Source organism: Trachemys scripta, chromosome 6 (genome assembly GCF_013100865.1).
Source record: "Trachemys scripta elegans isolate TJP31775 chromosome 6, CAS_Tse_1.0, whole genome shotgun sequence".
NCBI lineage: Eukaryota > Metazoa > Chordata > Testudines > Emydidae > Trachemys > Trachemys scripta.
The window spans coordinates 19,319,503-19,337,407 of NC_048303.1; the positions used below are offsets into that span (position 1 = coordinate 19,319,503).

The 17,905-nt window shown below is 39.3% G+C and overlaps 1 protein-coding gene across 9 annotated transcripts in view; it reads left to right on the forward strand.

The window, feature by feature from the left end:
- The window catches only part of ZNF532 (zinc finger protein 532), a 90,323-nt gene that overhangs the window by 31,897 nt on the left and 40,521 nt on the right, over positions 1-17,905 (forward strand). For all 9 annotated transcript variants that reach the window (XM_034773288.1, XM_034773292.1, XM_034773290.1 and 6 more), the window contains one exon: positions 14,513-16,863. In XM_034773288.1, the coding sequence (XP_034629179.1) occupies positions 14,533-16,863 (2,331 nt within the window). In that variant the 5' untranslated portion in view covers positions 14,513-14,532. The remainder of the gene's footprint in view (positions 1-14,512; positions 16,864-17,905) is intronic.

Sequence of the window (17,905 nt, forward strand, 5' to 3'; positions counted from 1 at the left end):
CCAAGTTGTCTTTTGGGTCTGCATTCTCCCGGCAACAGGAGCAGTAACATTGGGAGGAGCCACCATTTGAAGAGCTTCTCTTGCTTACGCTTTCACTCCTGTTTCAGCAAATGGGCAGAGCATCCATTAGATGCCATTGGACATTCTGGCAGCAGATTATGGTGGAGGAGGAGGATGATAGACATGGAAAAATGAAACTGGCTGATGCTGCTTGTGGCTCTTGGTGTAGCTGTTGATGTCTGTGTAGATACGCATTCCTGGAGCCCAGCCTCAAGCAGAGATTAATGGGATCACATCATCATGCAAACCTGGAATGACCAACAGTGGGTCCAGAACTTCCGCAGGAAGAAAGTTAAATTTCTGGAGCTTTGTGAGCAGCTTGCCCTACCCTCCAGCATCACAGCACATGCCTAAGGGTGGTCATACGAGTCAAGAAGTGGGTGTCTATAACAGTCTGAAAGCTGCTTATAACCCAGACTACTACAGGTCCATCACTAACCAGTTCGACGTTGGAAAGTCAGCTGTGGGTAAAGTGTTCATGGAGGTTTCGGAGCCAATCAGGCATGTGGTTTACCCAAACAGGCCAAAACAATATTTCTGAAGTAACTGGTGGTTTTGGGAGAATGGGGTTTCCAAACTGCACCAGGGCCATTGACTGAACTCATGTGCCCATTGTTTGCCCTCTTCAAGGAACATGTGAGTACATAAACTGCAGAGGGGTCTACGTTATTATGCAGGCCCTTGTGGACCACAGAGGCCAATTTATGGATGCCAGTGTGGGCTACCCTGGAAAAGTTCATGATGCCATGGTTTTCCAGTGGTCAGGAGTCTACAGTAGACTGGGATACTATTCCCACCAAATGACATTGTCATAAATGGAGTTACTGTCCCCACTGTTATCCTGGGGGACCCCACATATCCCCTTTTGCCTTGGGTATGAAACCATATCCTGATCTCAGAGGGACCAGCAAAAGAACATTGTTACATTCTTAGCAGATGCAGAATGGCAGTTAAATGTGTATTTGGCAGACTGAAATCCCGCTGGCACTGTTTACAGACACATTTGGAAGCTTTTGTCATGAATACTGTCCATATTATTGTGGCTTGCTGTGCTCTTCATAATACTTGAGAAGCCAAAGGTGAGCCATGTGCCTGTCAATGGAGCTATTACAGTAATGGATTGCTGAACTGGTACACTCAACCAGAAAGTCCACCTATCACAGCTAGGACAGGATGCATCTAGGCACACAAATCAGAAATGCTTGGTGCTCCCACATCATGGACTCATGGTTCTAATGGAAGAGGGAGAATACTAGGTTTATGAATATGCTTGTACAGTCTTTACATCTTGCAATGAAATGTATGTGTGAGGTTGATTGCCATGCATTGTAGTTATGAATATCATGACAGCTTATGAAGTGGCAAGCACTGGATTTTAGAGTATGGCTTGATGTAGAGAAATTTATTGAGAAATAATGATTGCATACAACTTCCCAGTTGTCCCTTTTTATGTGATAATCTTTTATTATTTGAAGTACACATTACATGATATAATGCAGTGATGCCAATAAAATTTCTTAATAAAATAACCCTTATTTTTTGAAGATTGATTAGAAACACACAATATTAAACCAAATTGTTTGGAACTGGTTGCACTATCAAGTCCTACTATTGAGTGTCCCTGGCCCCCCATTCTCCTTTGCCATTTTTCCTCCTTTAGTGCGCACTTGGTGCCACAGCAGGTGGGTGGAGCTGTTCACAGGGGCAGAGGTTAGCAAGTGGTTGTATGTATGCAAGGCGGAGGGGGCCAGCGTGGGCTGGAGATCTGTATGCAGTAGATTTGCCCTGTCCAACTGCTGTTAAGTCCTGATTGCATGGGCCAGCCAACCATGGAATTGTTCAAAGTGTTCCTGGTCTGCAGCACATGGAACCACGGAGGGAGACTCCGGCCGTGGTGCAGGTGCAGTAAGAGACTGTATTCTGATGGCTATAAGGATAAGGTCTCGAACAGATCTTTCGACTGAGCTCTATCTTTCTTCCTCAGCTGATATTCCTGCTCCAGAAACTGTGCTGCAAACCTCCCTTATGTGCTGAAACTCTGTCCTCTCGCTTTGCAGCCTGTCTGTGTCTTTCCACTTGCCGCAAATCTTTCTCCCTCTGAGACTGCACCTGCTTGTTGGTCCAGAATGTCCAGAAACACTTCTGCTTGGACTGGTCTGTGACAGTTCTGCATCCTAAGGGCCTGCTGGAGTGGGCCCATGCTGCTGAGGTGGCAGGACCATCAGACACTGAAGGACTGTCAGAGCTGGAAGAGTCTAAAAGCAGATCTCAGACTGTGCATTATTGTTTGTGCTTCCCAGAGAGGTTCAGTGCCTCGTGAAACAACAAGCTAAAAATGATCCTTTGTAAACTGAGATCGTGTAGATTCTGAGAGGAATGCCTCAGCTCCCAGAAGCTCCTTAGACAAAATTCAGTTAATCAGAGTGAAAAGACTGCACAGACAATGGTAAGTTACAATTTACTATGATTTTGTTTAAAAATTACAGAGCTCCTTGGCCTTTTGGGGATTGTTGAAGGGCTGGTGCAGTTTTCTACATAAACCTTCTCTATACTTTCAGGCATTCCACATTCCTGAGGACATCACCAATCCTAGAAGTCCCAGAATGGCGAAGGGGGATTTTATTCCAAGCTGCTGGTGGCAAGACAGCTGTGTCTGAGACAGAGGTGTTCCTTGACAGAGCAGCATATGTACAAGTGGAGTGGGCTGTTGACCTATAGAGGAGGGCCTGGGAAATAAACCCTTCCCTGAAAATTGTCTGCCTATCTGGAGTCCCTACTACAGGGAAAAAGTGCTGCTTCAGTGCCCAGGATTGGATCAGAATTCATGAGGGAATCAACAGGATGCTGCGCAATTGTCTCCCTACAGCACTGTACAGCACTCGTAGGCTGTTCTGAATGCATCTACCCAGGAACTACATGTAAACACACACGATAATATAGATTCTCAAAAACTGCACAGGCATTCCTTCCTCCCCCATCTTCTTGGCACATTTCTGTACTGCATACAACCTCCTGGTTGTACTCCAGACATTGATTTTGTCACCCATGGACTACATTTAACCTCCCCCACAGTGGACAATTTTCTGTTTACAGGCGGCTTCTTATGATGTGGCATGCCTGATTTGTACAGTGTGGTGTATTAAAAAGGAAAGCAGTATAGGTTCTTTTTTTTTTTTTTTTTTTGCTCCGCCCCCCCGATATCCTCAGTGATCTGGTCACCCTATTTTACACACCACTGCACATCTCTGTAAGCTGTGTGAATTTCTAGTAAAAAATTAGTTTTAAATGCTTGTTTCACTGTTCTTTGTATTTCCTTGAATCATAGGTGGCAACTTTCCCCGGCACCGGTGGGAGTTCAAGCCCCCCTGGCCCTGCCCCGACTCCACTCTTTCCCCGCCCCTGCCCCGCCCCCATTCCAACCCCTTCCCCAAAGTCATCGCCCCAACTCCACCCCCTCCCTGCCCCTATTGGACCCCTTTCCCAAATCTCCGCCCTGGCCCTACCTCTTCCCTGAGCGCGCCGCATTCCCCTCCTCCTCCCTCCCTCCAAGTTGTGCGAAACAGCTGTTTCGCGGTGCAAGCGCTGGGAGCTAGGGAGAAAAAGTGGGCACGCGGTGCGCTCAGGGGAGGAGGCAGAGTGGAGGTGGAGATGAGCTGGGCGGGGAGCTGCCGGTGGGTGCTGAGCACGGAGTTGGCGCCTGTGCCTTGAATCCCACGTGGTGTGTCTGAGGGGCTTATGCCACAGCGCTAGGCATTAGCAGATATGCTGCTGTCCACTGCTTGCAATAAATTTTGTACTGGGTTATAAATAGGAAATTCCTCCCATCCCTGAGCCAGAAACTTAGGCTCAGGGGCTACTTCTGCCTTTTGCATTTCTGATGCTGCATTCTCTTTAGTAACTTTGTAATTCTGTTTAACAAAAGAAAAAGAAAAAAGAATCATGTTTCTTTGATGCTGCTTATTGCTGATGGTTCAGTTATCTGTTAATTTTGTCTCTTATTACTGTGAAGCCTGTGTTAAAAGCCACATTTATAACTACATCAAGCATTTTACAATTTTCAGTTATCTCTTTTAAGAAACCACCCTTCATTATGATTTGAAACTGCCCAGGATTGGTCCCAATACAACAGCGCCTTCCCTAAGGGCAGCTGCTGTCTTTGAACTACAGTGTCCTTAAACTTGCTTTATACACATGACTCTGGGTCCTTCAAGCTGTTCCACACAGACATACTCTGCACTGGTATGGAGACCTATTGAAGTCAACAGGGCTCTACATGGGCTCAGAAATCTGAGTGGGTGAAATAACTGGATGGGCACCATAGTTTGTGCACAGGGCTCTGCACTTTGCCTAATTTTGTGTTTTTTATTTTATTTTATTTTTATTGCAGTAGTGAGTAGGAACCCTAGTCGTCATCCAGGACTAGGTGCTGTACATTCCTTTATATTTTTATACTGACATCCAAAACAGCTGTTTAAAAATAACAAACTATGTTTTTATTTCATCTATTATATGTGTAGGATAACATGCAGTTAAGTCAGTTTTTCAGCTACAGGTGACTTTTTTAACATTAAAATAGTTTTTTACAATAGTATGAGCATTTGTATTAAATGTTTTAAAAGTAGGGCTGTGAAGCAATTAAAAAAAAATCGCGATTAATCGCAATGTTAAACAATAATAGAAGACCATTTAAATATTTTTGGATGTTTTCTACATTTTCAAATATACTGATTTAAATTACAACACAGAATACAAAGTTTATAGTGCTCACTTTATATTTATATTTTATTACAAGTATTTGCACTGTAAAAATCCCCAAAAGAAATGGTATTTTTCACTTCACCTAATACAAGTACTGTAGTGCAATCTTTTTATCATGAAAGTTGAACTTACAAATGTAGAATTATGTAAACAAAAAAACCTGCATTCAAAAATAAAACAATGTACAAGTCCAGTCGGTCCTACTTCTTGTTCAGCCTATTGCTTAAACAAACAACTTTATTTACAGTTGCGGAAGATAATGCTGCCCACTTCTTGTTTACAATGTCTCCCGAAAGTGAGTACAGGCGTTCACATGGCACTATTGTAGCCGGCATCGGAAGATAGTTACAAGTAAAACAGAACAGGGGACATACAATTCTCCCCCAAGGAGTTCAATCACAAATTTAATTAATGCATTATTTTTTTAATGAGCGTCTTCAGCTTGGAAGCATGTCCTCTGGAATGGTGGCCGAATCATAAAGGGGCATAAGAATGTTTAGCATATCTGGCACGTAAATACTTTGCAATGCTGGCTACAAAAGTGCCATGCAAATACCTGTTTTCACTTTCTGGAGACATTGTAAATAAGAAGAGGGCAGCATTATCTCCCATAAATGTAAACAAACCTGTTCGTCTTAGCGATTAGCTGAATGAGAAGTAGGACTGAGCGGATTTGTAGGCTCTGAAGTTTTACATTGTTTTATTTTTGAGTGCAGTTATGTAACAAAAAAATGTAAATTTGTAAGTTGCACTTTCACGACAAAGAGATTGCACTACAGTACTTGTAAGAGGTGAATTGAAAAATACTGTTTCTTTTGTTTATCATTTGTACAGTGCAAATATTTGTAATAAAAAATAATATACACTTTGATTTCAATTACAACACAGAATACAATATATATAAAAATGTAGAAAAACATCCAAAATATTTAATAAATTTCAATTGGTATTCTGTTGTTTAACAGTGCAATTAGAACAGCAATTAATCGCGATTAATTTTTTTTAGTTAATCGCATGAGTTAACTGCGATTAATCGACAGCCCTAGCAGATTATTGGTATTTTGGTATCATCTATATAATTTAATTTTTTTGTAGGGTTAAATTAATTTTTGTAAATAGAATTCTCAGCCCTCTTCATTAAAAGTCTACCTCTTTTAAGAGACGACCTTTTGTGTTGGTGCTTGAGTGGTCGATTACTATAGGTTTAACTGTATTTGGTCCATTTTTTTTCATTAGGGATAGAAATCACACTTTCCAGATTCAATTATTAGGGTCACATTTCTTATCTTTTTTGACAACTAGACAAACAAGTGTTTCTAATCTTCAATGTCTCCCTAATTCTCTGGCTTTTCAAAAATAATTGTCAGTGATTCGGTAAGTTATACTTTCCTTAACGCTAATGTATGTCATTTGGACCAACAGATTTGAATACATTGGAATTCAGTAATTCGCACTAATGGCTGCAACTATAATTTTGAATAAATTAATTTTGTAAATTTGTCATTAAGTGCACAAACAATAAAACAAGGATACTGTTATTTCAAAATGTACTTTTTATGCATGACAAGTGTAGTTTGTTTGTATGCTACAGTACACCAGTATGTTTTGTAAAAGTAATAAAATCTTGAGTACAATACTCTAACAGTCTTTACTGAGAAGGTGAATTATTCTGAATCAAGAAATGCAGATTAGAAAAGTATGAATTAGTGAGGTACAACTGTGTATTATTTTCAAGAAGTGAATTTATTTAAATCAAATCAATTTCAAATCACTTACTTTAATCATGATTTAAATAATTAATTCTAATCCTCTTTTAAAGTTGTACTTTTTAGTTATTTTCCTAAAGAAAGGTTAATTCACATTAGTTGTTAACTGTTAAAACATTTTGATTGGGAACTAAATGTAGCCTTCATATTAAATTTGATCCTTCTTTTTGGTAAGCAGGAGGATACACTATCTATACACATTAATTAAGCTTTTACATAAAGCGTAGGTTATATTTATTCAAATAGTAATTTTTACATTTTGTGTATGTTAGAAAATGGTGAATAATGCATTTCTTATTTACTAGATGGTTAATTTTTTAACATGTGATCCTGTCAAGCTCTAGTTGGATAGAAATTCAGATCAATTAAAATTGCACAACACCGGTATTTTAAATCTTTTTGTTAAATAAAACTATCGTAAATATGCTGCATACATAACAAAAAAAATTATGAAAGATGTCTTTGCATTGTAAACTAACTGATTAATTAAACAAAGGAAGAATTGTCTATAGTTAATGAATTGAACTGATTGTTTCCGGTCATGATGTCCTTCAAGATTTTAAAATGAGTAGATCTCATCCTCTCACACCTAGTTTTTTCCCCCCATAGACTGGAAGAGGAAAATAAATCCCAGTTCGTTTCTTAACTTTGAATGAACTAATCATTGAATTGAACTAGTTGAATAAACAAATACATTGTTTTCTGTGCTCTGCAAAGGAGGCTACTGCTGTCAAAAGCTGATTTAGCATTTCAACAATCTGATTCCAGGTGCTTAGCCAGTGACTTCCTCCAGTTCAGTGTTGAATACTAATTTTTTGTATTTAATTTACACAATTTTAATATAAGAAGCTTAGGCCATAATATAGGTTGTCGGTTGCAAATTAATTTTAAATAGGTTTATTTAAAAAACATTCAATTTAAATAAAAATCCAGATTTGATTTTTTTAAAAGCTTGGTTTTTATCCACCCTGTTTTCACTCTAATTCCTGTTTTTTATTCATAGTAGGGCTGTCAATTAATTTTTTAATTGCTTGTGATTAGTTGTGCAATTAAAAAAAATAATCATGAAATTAATCGCGTGATTAATCGCACTGTTAAACAATAATAGAATACCATTTATTTAAACATTTTTGGATGTATTGTACATTTTCATATACACCTCTACCCCGATATAACGCGACCCGATATAACATGAATTCGGATATAACGTGGTAAAGCAGTGCTCCGGGGGGGGGGAGGGGCTGCGCACTCCGGTGGATCAAAAGCAAGTTCGATATAATGCAGTTTCACCTAAAACGCGGTAAGATTTTTTGGCTCCCGAAGACAGCGTTATATCGAGGTAGAGGTGTATACTGATTTCAATTATAACAGAATACAAAGTGCACAGTGCTCACGTTATATTTATATATTTAGTTTTGATTACAAGTACGTTAAGCATATCTGGCAAGTAAATACCTTGCAAGGCCGGCTACAAATGTCCCATGCGAATGCCTGTCCTCACTTTCCAGTGACATTGTAAATAAGACGTGGGCAGCATTATCTCCTGTAAATGTAAACAAACTTGTTTGTCTTAGCGAATGGCTGAAGTAAAAGTAGGACTGAATGGACTTGTAGGCGCTAAAGTTTTGCATTGTTTTGTTTTTGAGTGCAGTTATATAACACAAAAAATCTACATTTGTAAATTGCACTTTCACAATAAAGAGATTGCACTACAGTATTTGTAAGAGGTGAATTGAAAAATACGTTATTTTATTTATAATATAAACTGAGCACTGTACACTTCGTATTCTGTGTTGTAATTGAAATCAATATATTTGAAAATGTAGAAAAACATCCAAAAATATTTTAATAAATGTCAATTGGTATTCTATTGTTTAACAGTGTGATTAAAACTATGATTAATTTTTTTTAGTTAACGCGTGAATTAACTGCGTTTAATCGACCGCTCTAATTCATAGGTATTTTTATAACCTCTTTATTATTTCCTAATTGTCCAAACTTTCTATTTCTTGTTAAAGACAGATGTTAAGACTGATTTCACATGTCTTGCCATTTTTAGTCATCCTCATTTCATATGGTTCTTTTTTCTCACTGGAAGTATTCTCCTTTTTCTGCTATATTTGTGAAAACCCTTTTAATTCTCATCTCCTGTAGCTATCGGCAACTTGTTCTTTTTCTGGTGCCACTGCCCTCATCACATGACATCTGTCCTACAAAGAGAACCATTTCTTCTCTACCCAGTTTTCTTTATCGTCACCTCTGTCATTCCCCATTCCGTTTTTTGAGGACACTGTTAATTCTCAAAATTACAGCCATCATACCATTTTTGGCCTCCAAAACAAAACCACCACCCATCCCCAAGTTAACGATGTGTTACTTACTCTTTCTCAGTACAATACAGGAAGTAGTGATCTTATCTTTTAATGATGTCATTTCCTACCACATCCTCAATCCATTTCAATATCTCCTGCCTCTTCCTTAGCACTGAAACTACACTCCTTATTGTGGTCAGTCTCCACTGCTCTGATCTTGGCTCCCTTACACTACATTATTTTCCCCTTTGACCTCAGCGCAGTATTTGACATTATTGGCTACATCATTCCTATGTATTAAACATGATGGTGGTATCTGATATTCTTTTGTCTTTCTAATAGCTATTAGAACATGGATTATAGGTCCACTAAAGGCTGTCCTTGAAAGTTCTAGCTGTGTTCACTTATTTGTGTACTGTTTCCAACATGGATGTCCAGAGTCTCTTCTATCAGATTATTTACCGCCACAGTAGCATTTGCAAAGTCCATGGCAACTGAACTGACCTGAGGTGGTCAGTAAACCACAAATAAACAAATTTACCAGGTTATTGTGGTGTAAACGTAGTGTGGTGATGGCTGAGCTTATTTAGTAGTGAGGAATTTCAGGGTTACTATTTTTTTAAAAAAAGTTTTGTCAGGGTTTGTGTACAAAATAAAAATTGCTTAGATTAAATACTTGCAACATTTAATATGAAAATTCTAATTTATATTAAAACTTCCCTTTAAACGCCTGGGAAAGTCTCCAGCCTCTCTCATTTGTTTGTCTGCTGAGCAATCAATTCCACTGAACTATCAGCCATATCTTGCCATGGAATGGCTAGTTGTTGGTTCGCCAAGAGTGGTGTACAGTAGAAGTGCTGATGCTCCCAGGCTACCCAAATCCTATTACAAGTAGACTTGCAAATGGGTTTCTCAGATGACTGCCTGCCACATGAGAGCTAAATTCCTGGGCTGCACAAGGTTGTCTCCTGATTTTCATAGCACATAGGGTTTTCCATATTAGATCAAACCAAAGATACCTCAGACCCAGTAGTATCCTGTCTCCAGAAATGGCCTATGCTTGATGTTTCAGAGGCATGTAAATACCCAAGCATCAGTAAGATATCTGGACATAGGTGCAGTCCTGGATGCAGTGTGGATGGGGTGGTGGGTGGAAACTTCCTTCCTGATACTTGTAGCTATCAGCTGAATGGTAGACATGTGGGTTTCCAAAAGTGGCAGGGTTGGACCCTCAAGTCACTGTACAGACAAAATGGCAATTTCCCCGGTCTTTAGACTTTTATATTAACTGCCTGCCTTTTGAAGGTGTCCATCACCAGTGTATCGGGGCACCAAACACAGCTATTAGACATGCATTATTTTATTCCCAAACACTTGTACTTACTATAACAAGACTGTAGCCCATCTCAGGATGGATGGTCAGTTCATCTGTAAAAATCACATCTCAACATATCTGAAAAACTTTTAAGGGAGCCCAGTCATCTGGTAACATAAAATGAGTTACAGAAACCGCACACAAATGTTTAAATGTCACAAGCAAACAATTCTGTTGCAACTCAGCCTTGATTATCTGAAATGTAGTCCTGTCCCCTATCCCCATCATCTTTTCTAACTATGGTCTGGGGAACCCTTCCGGGTGATCCCTGGAACATAATCTGTCATTCTTCAAAGTAATGATGATTTCTTCCAGATGTGGCCCAAGACAAGACTTGTAGGGCTGTTCTACATGGGGGACATTTTTCTAAAATTCTACTCTCTGTTTCTAAAACTAGTTAAGCCAAACAGATTTTAATGGTGGCTGAAGCCTTAGTATAGATTCATTTTTAGATCCTGAATCATTTTTTACTGAACTGGTGTCAAAAAGCAGAGTTTGAACTAAGTGTCAAATTTAAGGTGAAGAGCAGAATTCTCAGCTTTTGCAGTTAAATACCTCAAGAGAACTGTAGCAGTGAGTAGCATCAGTACAGCTGAAACAGGGATGGGGCCTAATGTCTCTGTTAAACTTTTAAAAGTCTTGTCCTGGTTTTACATTTTTATTGCTCTACACATACATAGGCTCTCTTTTGTGGTAAGTTGAGAAAGATAGTGGACAGGTCAATTCAGTGGAGCTGCACTGGTTTACATCCCCTTAGGCTCAGACCTTTGAATTTTCCTGGTATACCAGAAATGGAAGATATAGGCATGGGCTAGCCCAACTGGCTGATTATGTGGCGATAAAGTACTGAGGATAAAGGCGTGAAACAACATGTTTTGGATATTTCAGTACAGATGGAAGCACCAGAGAGGCAGGAAAGCTATTGAATAGTCCCAGAGCTGCATGCTGTAGTTCCTGTATGCAGCATTATTGTTTTAAAAAAAGAAAGGAAAAAAAAAACCCATTCAAGCAGTCCTATCCCATTTCCCCCCTTCAAAACCAAACAAACAGTCCCCCAAACAAAAAGAAAAATCCAACCACCACTGCCACCACCACAATAACCTGGTAAATTTGTTTATTTTATTTTTGTTTAATAACTTATTTTATTTTACTTGTATCACATCCTGAGTGTGCCTCAATAAACCTAATCTGAGCAGCTGGCTAGTGATATCTCTCCATGGGGAGAGTAAGATATTTTAAATTCCACTGGAAACCAAAACTTGTGTATATGGTCTTTAGGAGATCCTATGAATTTTGCCCAACATCCTGTTTTTCTCTAGTTGGGTTGTCAGTGAAATAGTTGAGAACTACTGTGTCCTTCCAACAGAGACATCTTCCAGTTGTATTTTAACTATCTGTGATGTTGTATTTTGTTCAGGGTTAATGCTAACAAAGCTGGAGCCCCTGCAAAGCCATTTTATTGTTCCCCTTACATACAAGGGCCAGAATTCAATAAGCGAGCTTCTTTCCTCTTTCCACCCCAAATACCTATGCTGTGACCATGGCCTGAGATGGGAAGGGAAGTCTAGGTATTATGTTTAGGCCAGGTATATGTATTCATGGAAGGAGTTAAGTGAGCAGTGAGTGAAGATTTCTGGTAAATAGAAATAAAGAGGAATGTGTGATTTCCTCTAGTGATACATGGATGATACTCGCTGATAGTGCAAGGTGCTGAAGTTATAGCCAGAGATCCCTCGTTCAATAAGTAGCAGCTTGTTCTCCACACCATGTGCCCATCAAAGCACTGGAGCACAAGCAATAAACGTGTCACTAGTATTTCATTCTGTCTCAGGGGGGAGCCCATGCCCTGACCCCTCCTGCAGATGTGGCAGCATTGTCTGAACCATCACTGCTCTTGTTAACTATATGTGACAGGACCCAGTACTCCCTTTTAATTTTATCCTGTCAAAAGCTGCTTTAATGATAGCAAGCAGAACCCTCTGCCTATCCTGCACAGGAAGTAAGCATGCCACTAAGTTCAAGCTTCTGACTCTTTCATATCAGGTTTTCAGAGAGTTTGGACTTGTGTGCATGGGGAAATAGACAGGCAGCTATAATGAAAAATCTCTGCATAGACTCACTGTTCTGAAATAAATATGACTTTATTCTGAAGTAACTACTCTGCTTCCAAAAGTACTTTGTAAGCAGAGTAGTTATTCCAGGCTAAATCACTTTTATTCTGGAATAGAGTGTCTGCATGGGTGAGTTATTCTAGAATAGTTAAATTATGCTGGATTAGCAATAGCAGAATAACTATAGTATTTCAGAATAGCTGTACTGGTAAGTTTCCTCTGGGTAGACAAGGCCTTAGCTAAGATTCTTCTCAGGTGCTTATGAATTTGCACAAGGCAGATCTATCCCCAGCACTAGGTATTCTAAAGGCTGTAGTTGAACTTTTGTCCATCTGAAGCTCCCAGGACAAACCCTGAGATTAGAAAGCTTTTGCTGCTTTGTTACAATCTCAGGGTCTGCTTCCTTATAGCCAAAAATGTTCCATTTTCATTAGAGAAAACTGGCTTGTCTGCCCAGTGTAGACCAGATATCATTACTTTACAGATGAGGTCAATACGGTATTTTAGTCTAGGATGTCAAGTATCAGAGGGGTAGCCGTGTTAGTCTGGATCTGTAAAAAGCGACAAAGAGTCCTGTGGCACCTTATAGACTAACAGACGTATTGGAGCATAAGCTTTCGTGGGTGAATACCCACTTCATCAGATGAAGTCTAGTCTAGTCTAGGATGTGTTTGTTTAAAGACCATCTGAAAAATGTTTCTGCATTACATCCACTGATCAGGCAAACAATGTTGGTATGATATGTGTTTAAAAGAAGTTCAATTAACAGGATTTTAACCCTAGAGTAGAGGGGGGCAAAAGGACCTTTACAGGTACTCCTCATACTCTAACCTTGTGAAAATATTCTGGGAGCAGTTAATTAATAACCCACCCTTTTGTAAACTCAAAGGAATTTCAATCTGCTTAGTTCTTGCAGAGAAAAAGAAAAGATTGCAGGGCAGTGTTACAGTTAACAAAGGGCAACCACCATAACAAAAGTACTTAACAATGGGACTACTCACAGTACATAAAGTTAAGCATGTGTGTAAATCTTTGCAGGATTCGGGGCCATAGTGGGTGACTGAAAATAGCATGGAAATAGCTTACTGAGGTTAACTGTTTACTGTGAAGACAGTTCAAATGCCCAGTACTGCAAAGACCTCATGACCTTAATTGATTCAGTCACTAGATATGCTGTATTGCTCTAGCCATGTTGGTCCCAATGTATTAGAGAAACCAGGTGGGTGAGGTAATATCTTTTATTGGCCCAGCTTCTGTTGGTGACAGAGACAAGCTTTCGAGCTACACAGAGCTCTTCCTCAGGTCTGGGAAAGGTACTCAAGATTGTCACCCAATAGTTTGATCTTGTATTTAGCTATGACACTCGAGTGCCATTCCCAGACTTGAAGAAGAGCTCTGTGTAGCTCAAAAACTTGTCTCTCATCAACTGAAGTTGGTCCAGTAAAAGATATGACATCACCCATCTTGTCTCAGTCAGTAGATGTCAAATAGTGGGCAACACACCTCCCTTTCTACTCTTTATCTATTTAATTGGAGCTGAACTTATCAACCTAAATATATATACTAAATTGGAATTAATCCTGATGGAACCTGTTTCACAGCTGTACTGGAAAGTGAGTATTCTGGACATCGAGGTCATATAGAGAATAGTGTGATGGAACAATGCCATTTTTTAAAAGTGCATTTGATCTACAGTCATTGTATATGTTCAGTGGTTTGACTAACCGTGAAAAGTACAAATGTGCAAGAGATCTAGGTTTTTAAGTTCCATAATGTAGAGGTGTCTGGTTTTTAAGCACAGGAGTAGGATGCTTTTGAAAGAAAAGTGTAAATCTAAAATAAAAGGGAAAATTATAATCCCCAAAGGCTTCTTTTGTGCTGGTCTCACAGTGTAATCATTTGGCATGCTCGCTTGGACCTGGACAGCTATTGCATAATTTCTGATCTCTGAAAAGAAATTGTGATTTATAACATTTTTATACATTCATGGATGAAATAAGTGTGGTAACACTTCGCAAAACCATTTGCAAACTATGTATGGGCCATTATTTTTATTAATATATATATTGTATTAAAATATGGTTTTAATGTTTAAGGTACTGATATAAAGATTTTCTGCTCTTTTTACAGATTTGCTGCCAAACAAATACATGACCATGGGGGATATGAAGACCCCCGACTTTGACGACCTTCTTGCAGCCTTTGACATCCCAGACATGGTTGATCCTAAAGCAGCTATTGAGTCTGGACATGATGAGCATGAAAACCACATAAAACAGAATGCTCATACAGATGAAGATTCTCATGTGCCATCATCCTCAGATGTTGGTGTGAGCGTCATTGTGAAAAATGTACGTAATATTGATTCTTCTGAAGGAGTGGATAAGGATGGCCACCATTCCACCGGCAATGGCTTACATAATGGTTTTCTAACAGCATCTGCTCTTGAAAGTTTTGGTAAAGATGAAGGGAAGTGTCTGAAAGAGGAGGGGTCAGCCTCTGAGGCTACTCTGAAAGACTCAGCTTTCAACCAGTTTAGCCCAATCTCAAGTGCTGAAGAATTTGATGATGATGAAAAAATAGAGGTGGATGATCCTCCAGATAAAGAAGAGATGCGTGCAAATTTCAGAGCAAATGTGTTAACAGGATCAGTTTCTCAGCAGGAATATGACAAACTAAAGATGCTTGGAGGGGAAAACTTGATTAAACCTGGAATTCCAGCTTCAAGTAATGTAGATAAAAACAAAGGTGTTAAAAGAGAAACAGAAACAAACTCTGTGAATTTAAGTGTCTACGAACCATTCAAAGCCCGAAAAATAGAGGACAAATTGCTAAAAGACAATTCTGAAAACAGGGTACTTGATGGAAAACTAGGTACTGAAAAAGGTGAAACAAACCTTGCCAGCATTTCACAGTCCAAAGCAAAGTCATCAGCAAAACTTTCTTCATGCATTGCTGCAATTGCAGCACTGAGTGCTAAAAAGGCAGCTACAGATACCGGTAACGAATTACAGTCTACTTCAAGAGAATCTTCTCCATTACCAAAAGACATGAATGAAAGTCCCCGGGCTATTGAGAAATCACCTGAATCTCAGAGTCTTATTGATGGTGCTAAAAAACCATCTATAAAACAACCCGATAGTCCCCGAAGTGTATCAAGTGAAAACAGCAGCAAAGGGTCTCCATCTTCTCCTGCAGGGTCAACGCCAGCCATTCCAAAAGTTCGCATAAAAACCATCAAGACGTCCTCTGGGGAAATCAAGAGAACAGTTACAAGGGTGTTGCCAGAAGTTGATTTGGACTCTGGTAAAAAGCCAGAGCAAACTGCTTCCATGGTAGCTTCCATGACATCTCTCCTATCCTCTCCAACTTCTGCTGCTGTTCTTTCTTCTCCTCCTAGGACATCTCTCCAGTCAGCAGTTGTCACCAATGCAGTTGCATCTGCAGAACTTGCACCAAAACAGGTCACTATTAAACCTGTGGCTACTGCCTTTCTCCCAGTTTCAGCAGTTAAAACAGCAGGATCACAAGTTATTAATCTGAAGCTTGCTAACAATACTACGGTGAAAGCCACTGTAATATCTGCTGCTTCTGTGCAAAGTGCCAGTAGTGCCATTATTAAAGCCGCTAATGCTATACAGCAGCAGACTGTTGTGGTGCCAGCATCAAGCCTTGCCAGTGCTAAACTTGTGCCAAAGACAGTCCATCTTGCCAACCTTAATCTTCTGCCTCAAGGTGCTCAAACCACCTCTGAACTCCGCCAAGTGCTAACAAAACCTCAGCAACAAATAAAGCAGGCAATAATTTCTGCAGCAGCCTCACAGCCTTCTAAAAAAGTGTCGCGAGTCCAGGTGGTATCATCTCTGCAGAGTTCTGTAGTGGAAGCATTCAATAAGGTGCTGAGTAGTGTTAATCCCATCCCAGTTTACGTCCCAAACCTCAGTCCTCCTGCCAATGCAGGTATAACATTACCAACACGTGGTTACAAGTGTTTGGAATGTGGCGATTCGTTTGCTCTCGAAAAGAGTCTGACACAGCATTATGATAGGAGGAGTGTGCGAATTGAAGTGACATGTAACCATTGTACAAAAAATTTAGTTTTCTACAATAAATGCAGTCTTCTTTCCCATGCTCGTGGACATAAGGAAAAAGGAGTTGTAATGCAGTGCTCCCATTTGATTTTAAAACCAGTCCCAGCAGATCAAATGATAGCGTCTCCTTCAAGCAATACTGCAGCATCTTCTACTCTTCAAAGCCCAATGGGAGTTGGCACCCATACTGTAACCAAGATACAGTCTGGCATAACTGGAACAGTAATATCAGCCCCAGCAAGTACACCTATCATTCCAGCTATGCCTCTAGATGAAGACCCATCAAAACTCTGTAGACATAGTCTAAAGTGTTTGGAGTGCAATGAAGTTTTCCAAGATGAGACATCTCTTGCTACACATTTCCAGCAGGCTGCAGACACAAGTGGACAAGTAGAGTATCTTATGTTTAAATTCCAGTGTTTCAGCAATAAGAATAGGAGATTTGAATATGTTTTTTGCTTTCACGTAAATATTCATACCTCATTTGAGTGAAGTAATAAATGCTTGAAAAAATATTTTAAAAATAGAAAAAAAACTGCAAGCACAAAATAGTGAATGTCATTGTTTTCAGAATTGGAGTATACTTTGTTAGAAAAATTTTACTCAATCCAGGTTTTAAAAGTTTACATCTGTAAGGGTGGTGAGGTTTTTTAAATTAAGATTTAGCAAAGTTTCTTAGAACTGTGCCCTGAGATACTGAAATTGGTAATGATATTCACTGAGAATTTGTAGTGATTCTTTTTTATGCTTTGGAATTTAAATATACAATGGAATCCACTTAATTGGCACCCTCCTTAACAGTACTCTCACTTAATGGGAACGATTGTCTTATGGTTGATTGTGTCTTTGATTTGATTTCAATTTCTATTACTTGTAGTGCGTAAGTGTGCTAGGCGCTTATTTGGGTGCTACAGGGATTCTAGGCAATGAATAAATGGCACACTATTTAAATGATATGCCTGCTGTGTTTTGCGGGCCTTCTGAAAATAGGAGTGAAAAGTGGTGTTTGCTAGCATATATTTCTAGCTGTGTGCCCATTTGTTTACTTGTTACTGCTTTCTTTCTCTCTTATGGTTGCTAAAATGAGTCAAATTTATCTTAATATAGTATTTTAAAAATGTTGTGTACATTGCATACTTTAAATAAAAACTTATTAAATAAAAGTGAAATAAACCAATGCACAATGTATTCTATAAGCCTCTGATAATTGAGACCATTGCTTAATTGGCATATTTGGATTTTCCCTGGGGTGTGCCAATTAAAAAGGATTCTACTGTATTTCAAAGCATTTGGCTGGCTTTCATGTTGCAACTTCCTGTTATGTGTGAATGGAAAGCCAGTAAATACACTCAGATTGACAGAGACAGGAGTGTGGTATAACAGTCTTCATCTTATGGGCAATGGCGGGGATAGACTTGCTGAGCGTTTGCAC